Genomic DNA, 21169 nt, shown 5'->3' on the forward strand with positions numbered 1-21169 from the left:
AACATTACCGATGCAACCCTGGTGAATCTTCAAAGCTCAGATTCTTGGAATGGCTGTGGTTTGGCAATCTCCAAAATTCATTTTTCATTTAGGTTAATACTGCAATTTTTAGAACCACCTTCATACAACACAGCTGTATGCACAATAGTTTTAAGATCTCACTTCCTTGGGTGTTGCGACATGAAAAATATGTAAGCAAATTTCTATGACATCAGAAGTTGTGAGAACAGTTTACAAGTGATTACTGGTAAAAAATAAGTGTCTTTGGAGCAGATCCAGTTGTAAATATTTTGACAAAATATGACAACAATGATAATAAAACAGCAAGTAGATCCTGAGAAAAGCAGGAAAAAGTAATAAAACATACCTAAATTAGGTACTGTGATGAACCATATATTCTTACATACACCAACAGTGCCCCCTTGAGTGTCTGTGATTTGTATTCTAGTAGAGCTCCTTTAAACACATGTATCCTGGGTTTTATTTCTATATGCACTTACTCAAGTTAATCTCTTTTTCACAACAGCCAACCGGTCAGAACTGACTAGCCCTTTTAAGTTCAAAGTCATTAAGGTGGTGAGCCGTATTTTTCTAACTGGATATGTAGAGCACTTACATCAGAGACAGAGCCTCTCTTGCAATTGGTCCAAAACCCAATCTGCCTCTGTCAAGAGGTAAACTTTTTACTGGTCTCAAATTTACATAGTCTTCACCCTCAGTCTTTGTGTCCTTTAAACTATTCTACGAAGTGACCACAGATGCTGTATCTTCTCACACAACATCTTTTCTTCAAGGAATTCTGTACATGCTCTGAAACCCAGATTCTATGAAAGCAAGTAAACTGTAACTAGCTAAGATTGATTTTATATGCAAGTTTCCATTTGTGTTTCTCTGACTTTCCTTTTAATTCCTTTTTTCTCCCTTTTTACCAAATAAAATTCTCTATACTTTGATATTTCACTTCATTAAAAGGCACTTACCTGGAATTTCTCACAAATGCCTTCTGCATGTTCTAGACTTGCATAGTTGTTAAGCTATTCCTGTGTCTTCTAAGCAGAGTTCTGTAAGATTTGGTGTCCTCTGGGTTTGGAAAAGCACATCCAAAGATCATCACTGTTTAGTATTTTGAGGGCAGGACAAGGAGTGGGTCCCCATCAGCTGGGCTTAGAAATCCTCCAAAATAGTCAACCTGATGTTTTATCAGGAGGTTCAGCCAGAGCTTGGAAAGTTACTTTTTTGAACTATAACTCCCATCAGCCCCAGCCAGCATGGCCACTGGATTGGGCTGATGGGAGTTGTAGTTCAAAAAAGTAACTTTTCCAAGCTCTGGGTTCAGCCTGACTGATAATAACCTATTGTGATTCTTTTATGGGGAACCATAACGTTAAAGATAGCTCCTGTGCTATTTAAGAAAAAAGGATAGTCTGCGTGCAGGTGATGCCAAAGTAGGCCAACCTCTGACTTCCAAGTAGACCACATTGTGCGTATTCTCTCTTGTGCTTTAAATGAGGTCTTGCTTCAGGTTTCCTGACATCTGAGCCGCAAAGAGTTGCTTGATTCAGACAGGGCCTTCTCAATAGTGGCGCCATCCCAATGGAATCCTTTTCTTAGCAAAACCTTGCTAGCTACCTCACTGTAACTTTCAGAAGGTTGTTTAAAGACTTTTCATTTTGGCTTTTTTGAAAATTGGCTGATTTTTTGAAAACTTTTACCATGCAGTCTTAAGAGTGGTCTGGGAGAAAACTGAAGGAAGTTCATCTGCTGTAATAGCTGTATTCAACTCCCTGCCAGGCTCTTGATAAAAGGTGAAAGTGAGGATGGAGAAGCACTCTTACAGGATACAAATATTAGAAATAAAATAATAAATTTCCCAGTGTCATATGTTGGGACACTTTGCCGGAGGAGGTATTGCTCTGGTAGTTGCTTCAGGAGAGGGGGGGATGCACTGGAACTGGCAGAACAGTGAGTGTGTTTCTACCTTCACACTACCAGAAAATATAAAAACAGGGTAAAACCTACAGATACTCTCATGGTATCCTACTGTCCTAAAGGATTGCTCTGCCCTTTTCTAAAATGCAATTCATTTTAAAGCTTATTTTAGTTTGACATGTAGTTTGGGATGCTTTTGATTTGTAATAAAGTTCATTTTCTTTTATTTAGCAAAAATATTGTATTACATAAAAAGGAAGTCTATCTACTTTGCTTCCTTTTGATATTTCTTGAGTTTATTTTCTTAGAAAAAAGAAGCCCTAAAATAGGCCAATTGAAGAATTAATAATTATACTAACAATAGTTGTGATATAATCTTGAGGTTTCTAAAACTGAATCTTTAAGTTGCTAAATGTGTTGTGTTTTAAATTGTTTTTTAAAAGATATATTTTAAATTTTATTTGTTTTTAGTTACTGTAAACCACCCAGAGAGCTTCAGCTATGGGGAGGTATACAAGTATAATAAATAAATAAAATAAATAAATAAAATAAATGGTACAACAAAATATATCTGAAATGCAACTCTCCCATTCCTCATACAATACCCTTCAGTGCTTTGTCAAATAGGATAATAAGTATTTTTTGAGAAAATTTGTATTCCCGGGTATTAGAACTAGTTATGTCCTCCTTCACTTTTGGGTATCATTTGTACTGCAGTTTCCATCAATTTTATTGTTCAAATCAATTTGTCTCCTCTGATGGAAGATAATTGCAAAGTAAACAAATTATCAGTGCTCCACTGAAGTTCATTCACTATGAGATGAGATTTCCCTCTGCTACTGCAAAACAATGATTGATGACAAAGAACTGCAAAGTTTTCCCCAGGTCATTAGCTTTACACTATTTGTCTTCGTCTTTGCTACAATAAAGGCTGCTTTGAATTGTTGTTTTTTTAAAAAATGAAAAGAACACTAGCAATTTCTATAACACAATAAAATAAATACTTATATGTTGCAATTCAGGAACCGAAACTTTTTTTTTTATTATTTTAGAAATGTCTACCAGAAGTGTAGAAACTGTAATCAGAAATGCAAAGAAAATGCTTTTCTTCTTTTAGAAGGGGGCAGGGGCTTAGGGAATGTGCTGCAAGCTAGAGCCCAAGTATGAGCATGCATCTAAGTCCCAGAACCTACCTGAAGCAAATGCTTGGTTAAATACATGCATGAACTCTGGCTTTATGCTACCTTTGTCCAGCATTATATAGAAAAAAACCTTCCTTAGTAATAACTTTGGCATTTGGCAACACCATTATTTCATTATTTGCCTGCTAACCCCTATTTTCATTTTCCTGTTGCTGTTCTCCTCTTGTTTGCCTCCGAGAAAAATCCCATCTTAATCTATTCAAGATGGACAGCTTGCTTTGCCTGTGAGTGCTGGAGCCGGCTGTGGCAATCCCCTATTTCTCATGGCCTTTGGCTTTCCTGGGGTGCCTCCTCCTGGCACCTTTAAACCACATCTTGGGGCCACATGGATCTGCTCCCTCCCTCGAAGTTGACCTGTCTGCTTCCAGGCCTGAGAAAACCCCATCCATATGTGCTTATTTCAGCTTTGTTGCAACCTGAAGAGGCTCAAATGTTTTCTCACTTAAAGACTCTTGCTATGTCAGAGGGGTGTGATACCATGCACAAGTTTGCTTGGCATTTATTTATTATATGTTTTTATTTGGGGGGGGTACTTTGTATGGGATCCAGATGTCTTGTGTAAAGCTAGGACTTCTACTTCAGGGAATTTGCATTTCCTGAGCATTCAAAACTGCAACAGCACAACATAGGAAGTGGGCCTTTATATTGTGGCACCGGCACTTTGGAATTTCCTCCCCTTAAACATTAGACAGGTGCCGTCTCTGTTGTCTTTTCAGTGTCTACTGAAGTCTTGGGAAGGCTGGAGCCTTTTAAGTAGAGACCTTATCCCAGTCTGCATCTGTGTTGGGGTTGTTTTTAAGATACTTTTAAGATGTTTTGTTTTAAAGATTTCTTTTTTAAAAAACATGTTTTTGCTGCCCTGCGCTCCCTTTGGGAGAAAGGGCAAATAATAAATGTAATAATAAATAAATAACACAAGTAAACATTTAGTGCTGGGAAAATGTAATCTCCCTTTCCCTCTCCACATACACACCCCATATTCACACGTTAATTGTTGCTACTGAGATGCACAAAGTGTATATGAGTAAATAGCACAGTCAATAGTGCCCACAATGTCATGGGTGAGGAGCAACACATCTCTCACCCCTGCCTCCACCATTTTGAACTTTAAAAACAATGCTTCTAAATAGGGATGCCCTGTCAGAAGCATGCAAACCCTGAGATTTCAGGGGCGGGGCCTAATGATGTCATTAAGCATCAACCACAGTTGCTTGGAGCATACCACTCAAACAAACAAAAAACTCAGACTGGAAATTAAGATAGAAATCTTAGTTAAATGAGGGTGTTTCCAGGTCCAGCTGAAGTGACAGGATCATCTCTTCTCACCTGCTTAGGGAACTTAAGTGGGAAAAATTTAATCTAGCCTACTTGCTTCTGGCAAGAAGGGTTTAAGTGCCCTCAGGCCAGGCCAGGCCACTCACCAGAAGGCCTTTGTAGGAAGAAAGCTGAGTGTTGTGGATATGTTAGATGGAAGCACTCAGGAGTAAAGATGGATGCCCCTGAAGGCTGCAATTACTAAGGATGTTAACCCCATAGGACTTATTTCTGAATAGATATTGTTAGGATTGTGCTGTTGGTAAGGCTTGACTAGGGATCCTCTGCAACAATATCCATATCAAAAGCAGGAGTAGCAACTCCCTGCCTGGAATGCTCTGCCTGCCTTTTAATGTGGCTGCTCCAAACTTCTATACAGACTTGACCCTTCACTGCAGAGAGAGGTTTGAGAAATGAGCAAGAGTTAAGAAGATTCTCTACTCTTTCTTGCCTACTCTATGGGCTGCTATAAAGTCACTTTGACAGCCAACTAAATTCCAGTGAGTAGTAACTGCAGTGGCGTCACTAGGGTTGGTGTCACCCGGTGTGGTATCTCATGGTGTCACCACCATGACTTCCTCCCGTACCAGACCTAGGGTGCCTAGGGGTGGGGCAGCTAGGTTTGCCATACTCCAGTTCCACAAATCTGGCAGTCTAATTTGCATATTATGCATATTATTTGCATATTGTGCAGATATTTGCATATTAATATTTGGATTGTCCAGTTGTTTTGTTTTTGTGCCTAGGAATTAGCACCAAAAACTGGGGAAAGATGTGAGAAATCTTTTTTTAAAAAAACTTAACATTTTCAGCCTTAAATGCCTAGACTATAGTTTCCAACACTGTGGAATATTGATTGATTGATTAAGAGGATTTATATCCTGCCCTTCTGCTATTAAAAACAGAGCTCAGCATAGCTTACAAATATAATAAAAACAATAAAAATGCACAATCAATATAAAAACATAATAAAAACACAAAATAGCAACAAACATAAAGTAAGTCAGGGCAGCAGTACGGTTAACCATCACATATATGATATATTTCAGAGATGTGGTGGGTGGAGAAAAACAAGCCAAAATGTTAGGAAAAGGAGTCTTTCACACCACATGCTCAGTTCTATATACTGTTGCAGCAAGTTTTACAAGCTCCTCCAGTATTCCACTGGTGCAGGCACTCAGACATTCAAAGTATCTGTAGGCTTCTTAGGTTTTATAAAAGCAGAGCTTTGCTTAACTCAAAATTTCTTCTCCCTTTGATCAACCACATCTACACAGGTTTCACCTCCGTAAAAATGAAACTGGGCCTGGAAGTGTGCAACAACCCCACACATACCTTGCTAATTAGATTACCAATGCCAGGATGTCTGTCTTATCGACTACTCTCCTGCTCCCCCCCACCCACCGGGCATCATGAAAGACCCAGTCCTGGGCTCAGAAAGAAAATAAATATCTGGTCCTCTTCAAAGTACTGATAAGCCTCTTGTTTTAATTAAAATAATAATTATAAGTTCTTGCTCTTATCACTAATGGGAGTTAATTATCTTGCATATGCTGCTGTTGCTTCTATGGCTGTAACGGAGTGAGGTTAAAGATAAGTGAAATGCAAATAGGAAAAACAAACACAGAAGGCAGTAACACTTTCCTAAATGTAATACCATACCAACCACAACAAGATTCCTATGAGTAAGGCAGAACAGTAAGCATCTCACAACCAGTCAGGATTCCTAACCAAAAACCAAAAATAGGATAAATGAAGAAATATTTATATAAGCATGACTATCAAATATATTTATTATTTACACAAACTGTAAAGATATTTATAGTGCAATCTTTATTTATTCAGAAGCAAGTCCCAGTGTATTCAGTGGAACTTACTCAAACAGGGACAGAACTGCAACCTCAAGTGATAAGCAACTTCATTCACACAACCCAAAATTTTGAATCATGCCACTTTACGCTGTTTTGCAACTGTTTATACTTGTTTTTATGGTTATTGGATTTTAAATGGCTTTATTTCTTGTTGTGAGCTGCCTTGGTTTCCAGCCCTACCTTACAGGGTTGTTGGAAAGACTACACACTCACACACACACCGCAGATGTATAAATACATACAGCCCATATAATAGTTTATTGTCAAACCAGTTGGTCATTGCAGAAAAATCAGTATTAGTTTTTAAAAAATCAGTATTAGTTTCCTACAGAATAAAAACTGTAATACCTAAGTAAGTCCTGCCTACTTGCTTTAAAATAGGACTGGGGGGGGGGCAGAAAGAGAACACAAACACAATTCTTTTTTACATTCACTCCAAAGTCCCATTGATTTTCAGCACATTCATAACCATGTCTACTCAAAAGTAAATCCTATTGAATTCAATGAGATTTACTCTGGACATATGGGATTAGCAATGCTTTTACCCCCACAACAGCAAGTATTGGGAAGGTTTTGAAAACACTGCCCAGGATCTGACTCCTACACACAAGAGGGGAAAAAACTGAAATGTATATACCTACCCAATTTATGAGATTTTCAGATAAACGGGGGGAAACCACCATTTTCTGGCCTTGCAATGAGGTTTACTAGACACTGCCACAGGTCAACCAAACGCTTCACTGATTGGCTGCAATCCTGAACGGGTGGGGTTAAAGCTACGAAGTGCTATACAGTAGTTTAAAAAAAGATTTAACGTGGGGGTGACGTTTTTATGTATATCTCGAGAACCGGACCACCTAGAAACTTAATTTTTTTTTTAATTAAAGCTGAGAATCCGGGGCAGCTAAGGGGCTAAACAGGTGCTTGGGTGGCATGCAAAGAATCCAGGTAAAACCCGGCTAACCGGGCAATATGGCAACCCTACTGTGGGTGAAACCCTCCTCTCATGGTGTCACCCTGGTGCGGTCCGCACTCCCCGCACCCAGCTAGTGACGCCACTGAATAACTGACAGAAAGAAACACACATGGTTTAGTCTTCCTTCACAGGCAGTAGATTGGGAACAGCAATTGCAGCAACACTTCCCAGTATTTTAATTCTCTTTTACCACTGTTGGGTAAAAAACAAACCATCAAACAAATAACAAGGTGCATCATCAGTGGGTTTAAGTGGGTTGAGCTGACCACATGGAACCACTGTTGTTGCTTCTATGGATGTGGGGGAGTAAGGTCAGAGGTAAATGAAATGCAAATAGAAAAACAAAAGACAGTGATGATGCAATACCATACCAACCACAACATGATTCCTATGAGTAAGACAGAAAACTTGGCATCTCACAACCAGCCAGGGTTCCTAACCAAAACTAAAAAAATCCTGGCAGCCAGACAGCCAAAGTCACAGAAATCCCCATGCAGCACAACCTGACCTGGGAGCTACAGGCAGTACAGAGTGCTGTGGCACGATTGCTGACATGAGTGAGAACTTATCAGCACATAATACCTCTGCTCTGAAATCTACACTGGTTGTCAATTTGCTACCAGGCCAAGTTCAAGGTGTGCTTTCCATGTTACGGGTTCCACATAGTACTTCTTTTGCTCTTGTAAATAAATCCTTAAGTGTGGCAGTACCTACACTTTGGAATTCCCTGCCTATTTACACTAGGCGATGCTTCATTGTACTCATTTTGGCACCTGCTAAAAACATTTGTGTTTGGGCAAGCCTACCCAGGCATGTAGAAGCTATTATGTTTTTCATGTTTTTAACTCATCGTTGCTTTTATTATTTTGAATGTTTTTAAATACCTGTCTTTTAACTGTATTTGCCTATAATTTTATTGTTTTAATTCCTTCTATAAACCGCTTTGAGTTTTTTTACAATACAGTGGTATATAGGCCCTTGGGCCTCTTTCCGCTTTTAGGAAAAAAGGAATCTGCCTTATACTGACTCAGGCCATTTGGTACCATCTAACTCAGTATTGATGACATGGACTAGCATTGGCTCTCCAGGATTCCAGGCAATAGACTCTTCCAGAGATTGAATTTTGGACCTTTGCGTGCAAAGCATGTGGCCTGTCACTGAGCTACAGCCCTGTTTTAAAAAGATCCACACCATGCATTTAAAGCACATTCAACATACATTTGAAGCACATGAATCCCACCACACAATCATGGGAACTGTAGTTTGTTAAGGGTGCTGGGGCCTATAACTGTGAGGGAGAAACTACACTTCCCAGGATTCTTTGGCAGCAGTCATGTGCTTTAAATGTGAGTTGTATGTGTTTTAAATGTATTATGTGTGTCATGCCCCCCAGACCCCCAAGGTACTGGGTTCATGCATCAGACTCAAACCCCCACCCTTAGGGAAATGAGACTGGAACCAAAAAGCTATTACTTCACCCTTGCCAAGGCTGTGTACGCTCACAACAACCCTGCAAGGTAGAAGGTAGGCTGCCACCACCCCTGTATACTGGTCTACTCAGAGCCAGGGGATCTCTGAGCCCAGAGGATATATAAAACCAAGGTCCTAAAAGGCAAGAGTCACAGTTACACTCCTTGCCAGGCACCTCTGGTTTAACGCTTAAAATCTAAGCCTAACTTCTCAACCCTCTTTGGTAGTTAGTGACTTAGATTGTTCAAGGTACTGAATCCAGAACCATCCCTTCTCTCAATGAACACACCAGGTTAAATAGAAGTAGCTTTATTAAGATATATAAGTGCACATAACATATAGCAGCAAGTAATCCTTTAAGACCATACACCCAAACAGGGGTTTAGGTTCTTACAAGAGAATTCATACACACAAGAAGAAAATAACAAACTAAACTCACCTAACTACTTACACACGAGGTAGTTGGTTGTGTGGCACCCCTCCTAAGAGAGATGGATGTTCAACATAAAGCAATGGAACCAGACATAGGTTACCTTCCCATAAGCAACCCCTGGAACCATAAGGCAGAAGGTTTGGAACTCTGGTGCCAAGTCAGCATAGGCAGAGAACAGAGAACAAAGGCTATGGGTCTCTAGCCCTATACTTAAAGGAAAAGGATCCTAACGGTCCAAGATTAATTGACCAATCAGGAATTGGCTGATGTAACTTTCTTCTCGATGTTTCTCACATTTTCGCGCCTTCAGGCTCCCCTCCCAACTGTGTTTTCCAACTGTACAGGCCAAGGATGACCTTGGGTACCAGGCACTTGCTAATCAGCAAAGATAAACAGGTGCAGCTTGTTAAGGCTTCTCTAACCATCTTCAGCTGGGAAGTGAAACTCAGATTTGCAAATTGGCAGAGGCTTGTCTTTTCTAACTGTAACCACCTCCCAGAGTCCCTTACTGGAGCCAAAGTATTGCTATTAGATTTTTAATAACTCATGAACATTACAGGTTCATGACAATGTGGATCTGCATTACTTCATAAACTTTGCCTGCATATAAATCATTTAATTAAATTTTAAAATGGAAATAAGCTACAGGGTTTACTGGGTGGCCATGGGCTACACACCATCTCTCAGCCTTATTTATTTATTTATTTATTTATTTAATTTAATTTATATACCACCCTAAGCCAAAAAGGCTCTCTGGGCGGTGTACATAAGAGATAAAACAAGCACAATATATAAATACAATAAGTATAACAAAATCAAAGATCAAAACAAACAATAACAAAGAACCAACAACGTCAAAATACAACAATAATGATAAAATGATAAAATGATAAAATACACTATAAAATACAATTTAAAATACACTTTAAAATGCCTGGGAGTATAAAAAGTATAAAAATCATAGCAGCGTCGGCGCCAGGCATACCTCATCGGGGAGACTATTCCACAGTTCAGGGGCCACTACCAAAAAGGCCCTAGTTCTAGTCACAACCCTCCGGGCTTCTCGATGGGATGGCACCCGGAGGAGGGCCTTAGATGTTGAGCACAGTGTACGGATAGGTTCATATTGGGAGAGGTGTTCCACCAGGTATTGCGGTCCCATGCCATGTAGGGCTTTATAGGTCAAAACCAGCACTTTGAATTTAGCCTGGAAACAAATAGGAAGCTAGTGCAGACGAGCCAGAACAGGTGTTATATGAGCAGACCTTCTGGTCCGTGTCAGTAATCTGGCCGCTGCATTCTGGACTAGCTGTAGTTTCCGAACTATCTTCAAGGGCAGCCCAATGTAGAGCGCATTGCAGTAGTCCAGCCTAGAAGTTACCAGAGCGTGAACAACTGAGGCGAGGTCGTCACTGTCCAGATAGGGACGTAGCTGGGCTACCAGTCGAAGATGGTAGAAAGTATTCCGTGCCACTGAGGCCACCTGGGTCTCGAGAGACAAGGAAGGATCGAAAAGAACTCCCAAGTTACGAACCTGTTCCTTCAAGGGGAGTGTAACCCCATCAAGAACAGGATGAACATCCTCCATCTGGGCAGTGAAGGCACTCACCAACAGCATCTCGGTCTTGTCAGGATTGAGCTTCAGTTTGTTAGCCCCCATCCAGTCCATTATCGCTGCCAGGCAACGGTTTAGCACGTTAACAGCCTCACCTGAAGAGGATGAAAAGGAGAAATAGAGTTGCGTGTCATCAGCATACTGATGACAACGCACCCCAAAACTCCTGATGACCGCACCCAGCGGCTGCATGTAGATGTTAAAAAGCATGGGGGACAGTACTGATCCCTGCGGGACTCCACAATGGAGAGTCCAGGGTGTCGAGCAATGTTCCCCAAGCACTACCTTCTGGTGACGACCCACCAAGTAGGAGCGGAGCCACTGCCAAGCAGTACCCCCAACTCCCAACTCCGTGAGTCTTCCCAGAAGGATACCATGGTTGATGGTATCAAAAGCAGCTGAGAGATCAAGGAGAATCAACAGAGTCACACTCCCCCGTCCCTCTCCCAACAGAGGTCATCATACAGGGCGACCAAGGCTGTTTCAGTGCCAAAACCGGGCCTAAAACCAGATTGAAATGGATCAAGATAATCAGTGTCATCCAAGAGCCCCTGGAGCTGGCCGGCAACCACCCGCTCCAGGATCTTGCCCAGGAACGGAACATTCGCCACAGGTCTATAGTTGTTCAAGTTGTCTGGGTCCAAGGAGGGTTTCTTCAGGAGTGGTCTCACCACCGCCTCTTTTAGGCAGTCAGGGACCACTCCCTCTCTTAAAGAGGCATTTATTACCGCCTTGGCCCAGCCGGCGGTTCCGGTCCTGCCAGCTTTCACCAGCCAAGAGGGGCAAGGATCCAGTACAGACGTGGTCGCCCGCACCAGTCCAAGGATCCTGTCAACATCCTCAAGCTGCACAGACTGAAACTCATCCAATAAATGAGGACAAGACCGTGATCTGGATACTTCATTAGGTCCAACTGCTATAATATTGGAGTCTAAGTCCCGGCGAATGCATGCGATCTTATCTTGGAAGTGCTCAGCGAACTCATCACAGCGGGCTACAGATGAATCTATAATATCCCGAGGGCCAGAATGTAAAAGCCCTCGCACAATTTTAAAAAGCTCCGCTGGGCGGGAGAGTGATGACTCTCTGGGTGAAAACAACTTGGGGGACCATGACCACTCCAAGGAAGAAGGGCACGCTTAAAAATGTATGGGAAATAATAATTTGTAAATAATAATTTACAAGCAAAGTGTGAAAGATACATATCAAGACATAGTATGAAGAAATATTTATATAAACATGACTGTGTAAGAGGTTTATTATTTACACAACCTGTAAATATATTTGTAGTGCACTCCGATGCATGTTTACTCAAAAGCAAGTCCCAATGTATTCAGTGGGGCTTTACTGAAATAAGGAAGCATGCACAGGACTGCAATTAAGTGATAAGGAACTCACCAAATTCAGAACCACGCTACTTTGTTTTATATTTGTTTTATGGTTATTGGATTTTAAATGGCTTTATTTCTTGTTGTGAGCTGCCTTGATTTCCAATCCTACCTCACAAGGTTGTTGGAAATATTCCATACACACACACACTGGAGATGTAAAAATACATACACCCCATATAATAGTTTATTGTCAAAGCCAGTTGGCCATTGCAGAACATTTTTTTAAAAAAGTATTTGTTTCCTGCCAAATAAAAGCAGTGACTCCTAAGTAAGCCCTGCCTAACTGCTTAAAAAAATTGTGTGTGTGTGTGTGTGTGTGGGAGATTTACAACACAATCTTTTTCTCAAAAGTCCCATTGATTTTCAGCACAGTCCTAACCATGTCTACTCAAAAGTAGGTCCTACTGAATTCAGTGGGGTTAACTCCCAGGTATGTGGAATTAGCATTACAGCTTTACTCCCAGAAAAGCTTCATATTGGGAAGGTTTTCAAAACAGGTTATGAATAAGACAAATAAACTGCCCTCTTCAACAGTCCAGTAAAATTTAAACTTGTTTGACTCCTTAATTAGAAAAGTATAACATTGCAGTTTTAAAAATGTACTTTAAAAAACATCTGTTCAAAAATTATTTGAAAGATAAAATGTATAATATGCCATTTTTGCAAGTAATTAAAAAAACCTGCATGCACACTTTTATTATAACTAAAATTGTTTACTGTGTATGCCCGCCAAGATCCTGCTGTGATCTTCTGTTGTAGTGCAATCCTGTGCATGTTTACTCAGAAGCAAGTCCCAATCCTGTACAGAGAAGTACTCTTTATGCTGCTGAAAGCTGTATATTTAATGAATTCCTGATGTGAGACAAGCAGGAAAAGGAAATTGTTCTCAGAACTTGAAATGGCAAGACCTACCTACCTCATCTTGCTGCACTGAGGCTAGTTAATGGGCTCTCCACACTGGCTTTGTGGATCCACAGCAGCTACAGCTGTTGATGTGCTGAACCGTTGCCTGACCGCGATAATGGACTGGATGAGAGCTAATAAACTGAAACTCAATCCAGACAAGACTGAGACACTGTTGGTGAGCTCTTTCCCTGCCCAGATGGTGGATGTTCAGCCTGTTCTAGATGGGGTTACACTCCCCTTGAAGGAACAGGTTCGTAGTTTGGGGGTCCTTTTTGACCCTTCCTTGTTGCTTGAGGCTCAAGTGGCCTCGGTGGCGCGGAATGCGTTTTACCATCTTCGCTTAGTAGCCCAACTATGCCCCTATCTGGACAGTGACGATCTCGCCTCTGTTGTTTACGCTCTGGTAACTTCTAGATTGGACTACTGTAATGCGCTCTACGTAGGGCTGCCCTTGAAGACCGTTCGGAAACTTCAGCTAGTGCAAAACGCGGCAGCCAGGTTGTTGATGGGGACCCATTGGTCCACGCATATAACACCTGTCCTGGCCCGCTTGCACTGGCTACCTATTTGTTTCCAAGCCAGATTCAAGGTGCTGGTTTTGACCTATAAAGCCTTACACGGTGTGGGACCACAATATCTGATGGAATGCCTCTCCCGCTATGAATCTACCCGTTCACTTCGTTCAGTATCTCAGGCCCTCCTCCGGGTACCAACCCATCAGGATGCCCGGAGGGTTGTTATTAGATCCAGGGCCTTTTCTGTGGTGGCCCCCGAACTATGGAACAGCCTACCTGAGGAGATACGCCTGGCGCCTACGGTACTTTCTTTTAGGCGCCAGGTTAAGACCTGGTTATACTCCCAGGCATTTTAACGTTCATGTTTTATATTCAATGTTTTTTACTCTACCTTGTTGTGACCTTGTATGTTTTATTGTAACTTTGTATTTTAACTCTGCTGTTCACTGCCCAGAGAGCTATTCGCTATGGGCGGTCTATAAATAAAATAAATAAATAAATAAATACAGGAGCCTGTTGGTTGCTACCTGCCTTGGCTCCTCTCTCTAGCAGCAAGCAGGAGTGAAGGGCAGATGTTGACACTCAAATAGAGGCTGGTCTACAAGGGCTACTGGGGCATAGCCCTCCCAATGACAATATCAAGCAATTTTTAAATATCCCCCCATCTCAAAGTCACACACTCTTTCTAGTCCCACAAACATTTTATATTTCTGTTTGAAGTCAGAAAGTCTCTACAAACATTACTGTGAATCTACTGGTCTCAGGCCAATCATCTTTCTGCACCACTCAGCTAATCCTAATCCAAAAGTATAGCTATGGCAAAGAGGTCCCTCCCAGGACTTCCTGCTTTTCAGCCCTACCTGGGAAATCCCACTTCACCTTGTTATGAGGTCTATCCAGAGCAGTCAGTATAGGACTGCTTCAGAAGCAGCCCCATGTGGTAGCTCTAGCCTATACGAGAATCATACATTGGTTCTGAATATGCTCAGAACTATTTCCCTAAAGGCCAGATTTCTTCATAGGTCAGCAGCAGGGAGTGTTTCCTATTTTGAGGAAGTTTTCTTTTCTTTTAATACTTTTTGTGACCTTGCTAGAGAGAGTAAACAAGCAAACTACAATATCTCTATAATTTTTTTCTTAATTGTTTTGCATTTGTTTGTGAATTGGGGAATTGGAAGGAGAAATAGTGGATGGTTTGTGCATGTGTTGCAACAAACTCTGTATTAACCATTTCCCTGCATGAGCGGAACAGGGCAGGTTTATCTGAGCTGCATGTAATTTTCAGAGTATGTTCAGAAAAGGTGTGTGGACTTGCTTCCAACCCCCCCCCCCTCCTTTGCAGGTTAAGTTCAGCATATTTTGAATGCAGAGGAAAACACACGGTGCTATTATTTCTAGTTTGCTGTTTTGTCAGTTAATTTCTAAACTGTAAAGTTTGAGCTCTGTGCCTATGTGGATATGACTCCACATCCTTCCCCAAATGTAGAAGATATTTTATCTAATCTCTGAAATAACAGAGGCTGATTACGATTATTCTGGTGTGATGTACATTGCACATGAGCAGAGATTATTACTTCACATTTTCAGACTCAGCCATACATTGCAAATATGTTCTGCTGTGCTCTGATGGTTGGAATATTTTGTTCTTTTAATTTAAAGAAAAAGGTGTTCTGGATAATGAAAAGCTAATTTGATTTGGGGGGGAATGGCATGCAACTAGAAGCAAGTGTTCCTCACATGTTAAAAGTGTGTGTGTGTGTGTTAGGTGTTTTTGCAGGGATGGAAGGATCTGCCAGTTTTGGTTCTCTCGATTTCCCATTTTTCCAATCTTAAATTCAGTTCTCTGTATTTCTGCAGGGTTTTTTTTCAATCCTTCTGAAAATTCTTCTGCATTTTAGTGCAAATCTCTCCTAATAAACACATTTTATATGCACTTTTGGCTTATATGCACATTTTGGTAAATAATTCATCTTTAAATGCGAACTCATAAAATATCTCCCCAATCCCTAGTTCAGCCTTTCCCAACCAGTGTGCCTCCAGATGTTGTTGGACCACAACTCCCATCAGCCTCAGCCAGCATTGCCAATGATCAGGAAAGATGGGAATTGTGGTCCAACAACATCTGGAGGCACACTGGTTGGGAAAGGCTGCCCTAGTTTATTGGGAACACACTTATTCCACTCAAGCCCCTCAGCCTTTCCACCTACCCAGCAGAGCACACAGTGACTCAGAACAGCTGAGCACACAGCAGGTGGCCATCAGCTGGGAGGCAACATATGTGTCTCTATCGGATCTGCTGCCAGAGATGTTCAATAAACTTGAGTTCAAGGAATACTTCACTTTTAAATGCAAGTGATCTACCATCATCTGTTCCATGGGAAGGATTCCAGGAGAGGAAGGAAGGTGAAGATCACCTCAGGGCCTGCTCCAGCTAAAGTATCTCCTTCCCACCCACCACCACAGGGTGATCTGCCATCAACAATCATGTGGAAGCAATCCTGATGTATTCTTGATATGTTAATATTTATATTGTACTTTTAAAAAGATGCAATTGAATATAATTTGTAACCTACCATGGTAGGATTTATATCCTGAAAGGTGGGATATAAATGAATGAAATAAATAAATAATGTTAAAGAGAATCTGAGAGCAACTGGAAAAGAATCTCAGCAATTTGCTGAGGGTATAGGGCAGTCTCTGGAAGAGAGTACAATGAAGTACAAGTGAGAGGTGTGACTGCTGTCCTATTTTTCCTAAAGGGTGTTTTCACTTGCAGTAATGAATGTGTTAAGACATGTATGAAAATGTATTAAAGGATCAGGATTTCTCTTCAGGTACTTTAGGTCTTAATAAATAATAGATCTGATTAACAACACTGGCATGAGAAAAGCACAGTACCAGAGAATAACAACAACTATATCCTGTTTTAAAAGCATACTAATTTTAATGTACAACATTTATTCATATTTTGAAATAAAGAAAATGCAGAAAAACAAAAGCAAGACAATGTTATATTAACAAATGAACTGGATTCAAATACTTCCATGATCACCCAAGACAGAAATGGAAATGCAATTAACTGCTAGTGTGATCAGACGAAGAGTGCAACATAAAACAGTTTAGTGGTGTTTAAGCAGCCACAAAGGCTTGTGTTGATCTAGAGAACTGAAGTAAGACCACCACCAGGGTTTTTCTCTTGGCTGGACAGATTGCCCTCCATCATTTCTTGGCTCTGGCTGGGCATATTGAGCATGAGGGTCAAAATGTTCCAGTGGGTCATATTGCTCATATGATCTCCGCATGGGCTCATGGACAATTCGGCGGGGCTTACCATTGAGGGGTCGCAAGACAAAGTCTACCCGTCCAGCCTTGCTCATCTTGGCAGGCAAAGTCACTTTCTTCAGGATTTTGCTATAGCCGCGAGCCTGGGCACTGACAATGTATGTACCAGGAGGCAGGAGTCTCCAGTAGTCCCCAGCAGCAGCTGAAGGAAACAAAGAACTTATTCTACATTTTCAAACCATATAAAACAATACTTCCACATATTCATATTCATAGGTCTCCTTCAGTAATATAGGACTTATTGAGAGCCAGGTGCTCAACAGAGGAAGTGTGGTGCAGTGATAAGATTGTCAAACTAGGGCTAGAACTGGGGAGACTCAGGTTCAAATCCCAACTCAGTTGTGAAATTCCCTGGGCTAGTTGCTTGCTCTCAGCCTAACCTACGCCACAGAGTTGTTGCAAGATGAGTCCTTGGACGAAAAGTGAGAGATAAATAAATAATGTTTTTAACCCTTTTTTAAAGTAGTTTTTTAAAAAATGTTTTTAATGCTGTTTTGTTTTAATGTATTTTAAGATCTGTTTTTATGATGTTTTAAAGTGTTTTTAGCGCTTTGTTTGCCACCCTGGGCTCCTGCTGGGAGGAAGGGCGGGATACAAATCAAATAATAAATAAATAAATATAAATAAGAAGTGGTACACACCAGGTTTTCAAAAATGTTCATTTCTGCAATTATATAATAAGCTTTGATAGCTATTATATACCAGTCATGTCAACATATTACAGCATTTTGATTTTCAGAGCAAACCTGTCTGTCTCTTAGGAAGTGGTTCTAAGCACACTTGCTCAGAAAACAAAACAACTTCGAATTTGACTTAATTTCCAGAAAAGTGTTGTATTGAAAGGCACATCAAACAAAGAAAATGAAAGCTCTTCTACAGCGTATGGCAGATGTACTCTCAGGAAGCACATATGTTTTTGGCCCTATGCTGCAAGTAGGGTTGCCAGGTTCAATCCCTGAGACTGATCCTGTATCTTTAGGAGAAGAGAAAGTCAGCCAAGTGCAGGTGTTCTTGCAACCCTGTAATGGAAAAAACCACAAGGTGGAATTCTCCCTCCCCCCTGCACAACTTTTAAAGACACAAAAGACCTCCTGGAGGCTGGCAACCAATCATAATTGTATTAGAATGGAACAGTAATTTTGTGGTACAAAATTTGAACTAATTTTCTGCCATAGTTTCAAGACAGCTTCAATGTACATATCCCAATTCAATCAATTCAATTTATTGCACTAGCCAAAGGCCATGACAAATACATTAAAAACATAAAAACATACAGAGGTATGTAAAAATATACAGAGAATTGTTGTTGCAACCAATAATATAAAAGAATTTCAGAGTTACCATCAGCGAGCTCAGTTTAAAATTCTGAATCTCCCAAACAATTTGTAGCAATTTTATCTATTTTGTATATCCCAATTAAGTTTCAAACCATTCATATTTTAGCTTGCTAACCACTATTAGACCAAGGCTGGAGAACCTGTGGTTCTCCAGATTTGCTGCTTCTTTCTGTCTCAATCTAATTCAGGAATGGGGAACCTATGGCCCTCCAAATGTTGTTGGATTACCATTCCCATCAGCCCCACCCAGTATGGCCCACAGTCAAGGTTAATGGGAGTTGCAGTTTAACAACATCTGGAGGGCACAACATTGACCCAGTCCTTGTTTTATATTTTTTGTTGTATTTTAACGGTTTAGTTTATTATTTACAATTAAAGTTTGAATTGTTTTATTGTTTTTGGATTTTGTAAGTTGACTTGAAGGTAGATGAGTTGGAATATAAATGAATCAATTAATAAAATATTACTGTATTTCAAATGAAAACAAAAACAGGTGTTATTCTAATGGACCCACACTCCTGCCACCCAAACTCAGTCGTTAATTTGCTTCTCCACCTCTATTACCTGTAAGCATATCATGGCGGATGCCTTTGACTGAAATTCGGGCATTCTTGATTGGGTTTCCAAATTTGTCAGATACAACTCCTTTTATTCCTCGATGTGCCTACCAAGAAAGAGACAGCAATTTTAACAGGTGGTGATAAAGTTCACTTCTTGTCTTTATTCTCCCCTACCACCATTAAAATCTGCATGTATAGAGAGAATTTAACAGTATTTTACTTATTTTATCTGTGCAATTGTTAGTGGTTTTTATTCTACAATTTTAATTGTACATTGTACTTATTTTAATCGTAGTATTTTTGTAACTTGCCTGGGACCATTTGGTGAAGGGCAGGCTATAAGTACAAATAATGTATGTATGTATGCTGCATTTGTATTTTACAGTATCAGATTGTATTTTTAATGTCTGATGTACGCCACCCAGAGAACCTGAGTTAGGAGGAGGCACAGAAGTACCATTAATAAATAAATGAATTAATACCACCATCCCATTGCCTCTGCAATAACAGAACCTTCAGAGCAGGCTCCTCCAGTGGACAGATGGCATATTTGTCCTATATGTCCCAGCTATTGACCTGTGATCCTAATGCTGCCACTTCCCCCTTCCTAATGGCATAATCCTTCAGTTCTATCTCTTGTTTCAAAACATTTTTTAAAATGCTGAGAATCCTCTAACATCCAAAGCCTGGCAATGTGACCAATGTAACAGGCACCACAAAATAACGAAATGCTACCAAAATTGGGTGCAGAATGGAAAACTGTAGTGTTGCACAGGAAATTTATTTATTAAAAACCTCTGCAGATTATAGAAATCCAATGTGTTTCAGACTATAATATTCCTATTCAAGGGGATATTTAATATTACTTCTACTGACACAGATGATGAGGTGGGAGTATGGTGGAAATTAATTGCTATATTTGCCTTAGGTTTAAATTGGCTCACACAAGCACTTGAGTTTCCATGTAATTACATTTGCTGGATCAGAACAATCACTTTTAGGATACCTTCTCATTTGAGCTTACAGTTAATAATGGTCAATTCCCATGGAGAATTGTTTGGATGCATATTGTCCAGATAATATTATATTTTCAGCTCACAACTGAAATTACGAAATATGAAATATAACTTTGAATGCCAGCTCCATATACTACATGTTCAAATTGGAATTGTTTTTAAGATGTTTTACTACTTGTCGTTTGCCACCCTAGGTTCCTTGTGGGAGGAAGAGTGGGATATAAATTTAGAAAATAATAATAAATCTGCATTCAGTTTTCACAGACCCGGATTTCTGACAAGATTAAGAGGACATTTATTTTGCTCACTGAGCAAACATACAAAACCACTAAGTAATCTGGTACATGTCAAAAGGTGGTGGTAGGTATGAAACAAGTTCTAGAAGGCTTAAACCTTATCAAGAGTGACTCAGTCAGATCTGCAAGGAAGTGTATTTTCCATCCAGGGCTGAGTAAAATCAGCCCCATCTCCCTTGTCTGAAACTACAAAATAAAGTTGCTGCCTGGAATTGGGATGCTGTCTGCAGGAGAGTTTGCATTATGTCCAGGGACAAGTGAGACCATCTTGTCCCCTCCTGCAGCTGAAACTAAAAAAAAAGTTTCTGCCAGGAGGGTGGCAGCCTTTGGGTAGTGGCCAAAGGATGTCCTCGGGTGAAACAAGGGCAGGAGACTACCTTCCCATGGAGAATTCACTGGGGTTGTTAAAACTGGACTTGGTTACTTAGACACAACCTGTGCTGGCTGAGGCTGATAGCAGTGATAATCCAAAACATCCCAAGAGCACTAGGTTGAGGAAGACAGACATAGAAATATGAGGTTGTTATTCCAGACTAGCCACTCCCAAATAAATGGACATGATGCAGATCACTTTGGAGCTGGTATACCTGAGGGACCTGAAGATCAGCATATGCAGGTTTTTAAATTCAGCAGATCCAAAGCCGTCAGCAACCTATCCCCAATTTAATGCCCCATTTTGGAGCTTTCTGCCTGCTACTACGAGTGGCAGCTTTCTAGCCAGCTGGGCACAGCTGGGATGCCCACAGTTGCAGAGCTCCACCTCCTAGCAAAGATGCTTCTCTCCCACAGAAGGGCACCAACTCACCATCCTAACCTGTTCCTGCCATCAACAGGAGTGGGTATGTGTGCATTAGGATTGTCGGTCTTGTCCCCCATGCTCTTTAACATCTACATGCAGCCTCTGGGTGCGGTCATCAGGAGTTTTGGAGTGCATTGCCATCAGTACGCTGATGACACGCAACTCTACTTCTCCTTTTCACCTTCTTCAGGTGAGGC

The 21169-nt window shown here is 40.7% G+C and overlaps 1 protein-coding gene across 1 annotated transcript in view; it reads right to left on the reverse strand.

The window, feature by feature from the left end:
- Positions 1-16613: 16613 nt before the first annotated feature.
- The window catches only part of CPZ (carboxypeptidase Z), a 68410-nt gene continuing 63854 nt past the window's right edge, over positions 16614-21169 (reverse strand). The window contains exons 11-12 of the mRNA XM_061584607.1: positions 18866-18965; positions 16614-17106 (exon numbers count right to left, since the gene is read on the reverse strand). Of these exons, the coding sequence (XP_061440591.1) occupies positions 16742-17106; positions 18866-18965 (465 nt within the window). The 3' untranslated portion in view covers positions 16614-16741. The remainder of the gene's footprint in view (positions 17107-18865; positions 18966-21169) is intronic.

The sequence above is a fragment of the Rhineura floridana genome, chromosome 9 (assembly GCF_030035675.1).
Source record: "Rhineura floridana isolate rRhiFlo1 chromosome 9, rRhiFlo1.hap2, whole genome shotgun sequence".
In the NCBI taxonomy this organism is placed as follows: Eukaryota; Metazoa; Chordata; class Lepidosauria; order Squamata; family Rhineuridae; genus Rhineura; species Rhineura floridana.